Source organism: Salarias fasciatus, chromosome 6 (genome assembly GCF_902148845.1).
Source record: "Salarias fasciatus chromosome 6, fSalaFa1.1, whole genome shotgun sequence".
In the NCBI taxonomy this organism is placed as follows: domain Eukaryota; kingdom Metazoa; phylum Chordata; class Actinopteri; order Blenniiformes; family Blenniidae; genus Salarias; species Salarias fasciatus.
This window is the reverse complement of record NC_043750.1, coordinates 6,898,441-6,901,489: the sequence shown is the minus strand read 5'-3', so window position 1 is coordinate 6,901,489 and position 3,049 is coordinate 6,898,441. Positions and strand designations below refer to the sequence as shown.

At 44.5% G+C, this 3,049-nt stretch overlaps 1 protein-coding gene across 1 annotated transcript; it reads left to right on the top strand.

The window, feature by feature from the left end:
- The first annotated feature begins 400 nt into the window (after positions 1 to 400).
- On the top strand, positions 401 to 1,390 carry LOC115389486 (uncharacterized). The gene is made up of 4 exons (XM_030092886.1): positions 401 to 445; positions 522 to 577; positions 651 to 902; positions 996 to 1,390. Exons 1-4 carry the CDS (start codon positions 423 to 425, stop codon positions 1,388 to 1,390), a joined length of 726 nt encoding a protein of 241 aa, XP_029948746.1. The 5' UTR covers positions 401 to 422.
- Positions 1,391 to 3,049: the final 1,659 nt, after the last annotated feature.

Sequence of the window (3,049 nt, the reverse complement as noted above, 5' to 3'; positions counted from 1 at the left end):
GTATCCATGCAAACTAGCAGCCTCGTACACCTTGCAAAGTGTTTTTTTTTTTTTTGGGGGGGGGGGAATAAAATTCAACCACACTGTCAACTGTAAGTTTCAGTCGTCCATGAGCACAACACATTTTTCCAGATCGTGCCTCTAACCCTCCTAAACAGCTCAACTCACATACATTTGTTTGCATGAGCGTGTCAGGTTGAATTATCATTTCCTGAAAGCATTTTGTGCGATTTAAATGTACAAACTCAGAGAATAACCGCAAACTGTGAACAGCCAGTAAACTCTGATTTGCTCCTTGACGTTTCAGCTTGGTGAAACGGTGCAGGTGTGCATTGTTAACTCCCTGTGTTCTGATTGGCTGATGGCCTCCACTGCAGTGTGTATAAACCTCTCACAGGCAGCAGAGCTGGTCTTACCAGAAGATGGCTACTGTCTCCACTGCAAGGTATGGCGGCAGATGTTTGACTTGCTGAGTGTTTCAAGTAGTCCTGGTCTTCATGTTGTTTTCCCTCCTTCACTAGGACTTTGCTCTTTATCTTGATGTTGGGTGCAGGCTACAGTCGCCCCACCAAGAAAGGTTTGTGCTCCTTATCTTTCTGTTTCCTCTGTCAAGCATTACTTGTAATGATGCCATTTCTCTCTGTGTATAGGTTATGTCAGCCAAGGCGGCGGTTCAAATATAAACCCTCAGGTGTATGTGCCTACAAGCCCCGGCCCCTACGGTGGTTCAGGTCATGGTGCTCCTTACTGGTTGGCGTACTCCCAGCCTGGCGTTGGGAGTGGACCAGCGCTGCCTTACGGCTCTCAAACTGGTGGTGTGTCCTTCCCTGTGTATTCGGGATATGTGGGCGGCTACCCCGTGGGTCCAGTACAGCACAATACAGGACCAGCTGCAACCCATGGTAAATAATGGTGCAATTATACAGAAGAATCACTTCGCCTGTGGTGTGTCTATGTGTAATTATGCTTTCCTTCCTGTAATTTCTGTTCTGTAGATGTGGACTGGTTCAAAGCAACAGGTCTCCCTCTTTCTGATGTGGAAAGCTCTCAATTGGCCAGAGGAGTTGAACCTCGAGCAATGGGTGCAGGCGGCTTTAGGCCGCATGGCCGCAGCCTTGGTCCTCACAGCCTGGCCGATCCGGCGGGTCTGGGTTCATTTTATCAGCCCGGTGAATTGTCCCAATTGAAGAACACCTTTGAACAGGGACACTACGACACCGAAACAGAAACCGAAGGTCTCCAGCGCCAGCAGCCCGGTGTCTTTAACCACAGATTGTATCTGCCAGTGGCCTGTCATTATGGATGGTGTAAACGACCCCTCCTTCCCCTGATACCCAGGCCACAGATGCCTCTACAACAGCATGTTCCTCAATGGCAATATGCAGGCTAGTCCTGTGAGCAGGGCAAGGGCTGCTTGATTTTCAAAATGACCTTCCTGTTGGCACTAATGGTTAAAGTGAAGAACTTCTCATCATGAAATGTTCTATATGGTAGACTTTAGGTCTAATAATCAGCCCAGTGGGTGTGAAAATATTGAGGACATTGTAATCTTGGCCACAGCTGATGTGTTTCTGTTGGGTGTCCTCTTGAGGATGTTGTTTGGATTCTGAATAAAATGCCTTGTATGAAATATATCTAGTTTGAGTGTGTAATAGGACTTGGGTACAACTTGGTGTCTTGGCACAATTCCCATATCCGGGTTGGGAACTTTTTCTTAAACACTTCTCATTTGCTGGGTTGGCCATTGGGGCCAAAAAAGAATGAGCTTAGTGTGAGGTGCCAGTTAAACTGTAACCTAAAATGGGTACCAGGTCTGAAACCATTTCAAAAGCTTTAACTTTTGGAACATGGAAAGAGAAACTTGGCTCCTAACCATAATCCATGGGCTCATCCAAGCCCTGAAATTAATGTACACCATTAACGGCCTTGACCTGATCTTAAATCTCATGCTCAAGAGAACAGCTGACACTTGACCAGATGTCACTGAGGCCTCAGTTTCTTGGCACACTGAGAACAGTGGTCATGAGACGGAATTATTGAAGAGGAATTTCCCAGCTGATACTGTTTCAATAATCTAGTTGTTTTTATCTTTACCTGTGAGTCGAGGTAGGATTCAACTTGAAATTCAAACCAGATGACCCCAGGTCTGAAAGCTTTCCATATGGGAAAGCTTAAAAAAAAAAAAACTTGGTATTTCGTGTGATGGGGGAAAACTGCTTACCCCCTGTTAATGCTTCTTTTAGGTTATTTCCAAGGGCTCTATTAAGCCCTGTCCTGCTCGCTGCTAAATATTAGCCTATGCTCATGATTACCATGTGTTAACTGACTGCTGCTCCAGCTGAGTCATTGGATTGGCTCACACACTGAACAGCTCAGCTGTATTAAAACCTTATGTACATTGAGGCACAACCCACTGAGGAAGGGCATCAAGGTATAGGGACAGGTTGGCGAGCAGCAGAGTCAATGATCTTACTCTGGGATCATTAACAAGAGGAATTGAACCTGAAACCTTCCAAACCCAAGTCCACTTCTCTAACTTCTAGGTTACCACTGCATCTTTGTGTTAAATATAAACTAAATGTAGCCCACCCCTGATATTATTGTACCTTTTAGATTAAAAACAAAGAAAACCCACTTCTGCTTTCAAAAGGTTTTCCTGTAATGAGATTAATCTTAGGTTATTCTTTGATCTCCTCATGGGGGAAAAAAAGCTATGTATTCAATGCACCGTATTCTAAATGACCTTTATTATTAGAGCTTTATATTCGAGCTGTTGAGGGTCTTGGAGAGCACACTATGACGGTATAGCAGAAAGTCTCCTCTGAGTCTGGTTCTGCAGCTTTCTTCCTGTTCCTCTGCTTGCTCCTGTGAAATTGAGTTTTTCCTTGTAAAAGAACCTTGGAATGGCAGTGTTGTGTCTGGTTTGATTTAAATATAACAAAAGCCAATTGAGCTGACCTGGGGTTGAAACTAGTGAACTTCTTTGAGAACTCCAATGTACGGATGGAGAAGCTGAGATCAGCAAAGCAAAAGAAAAATAAGTATTCAA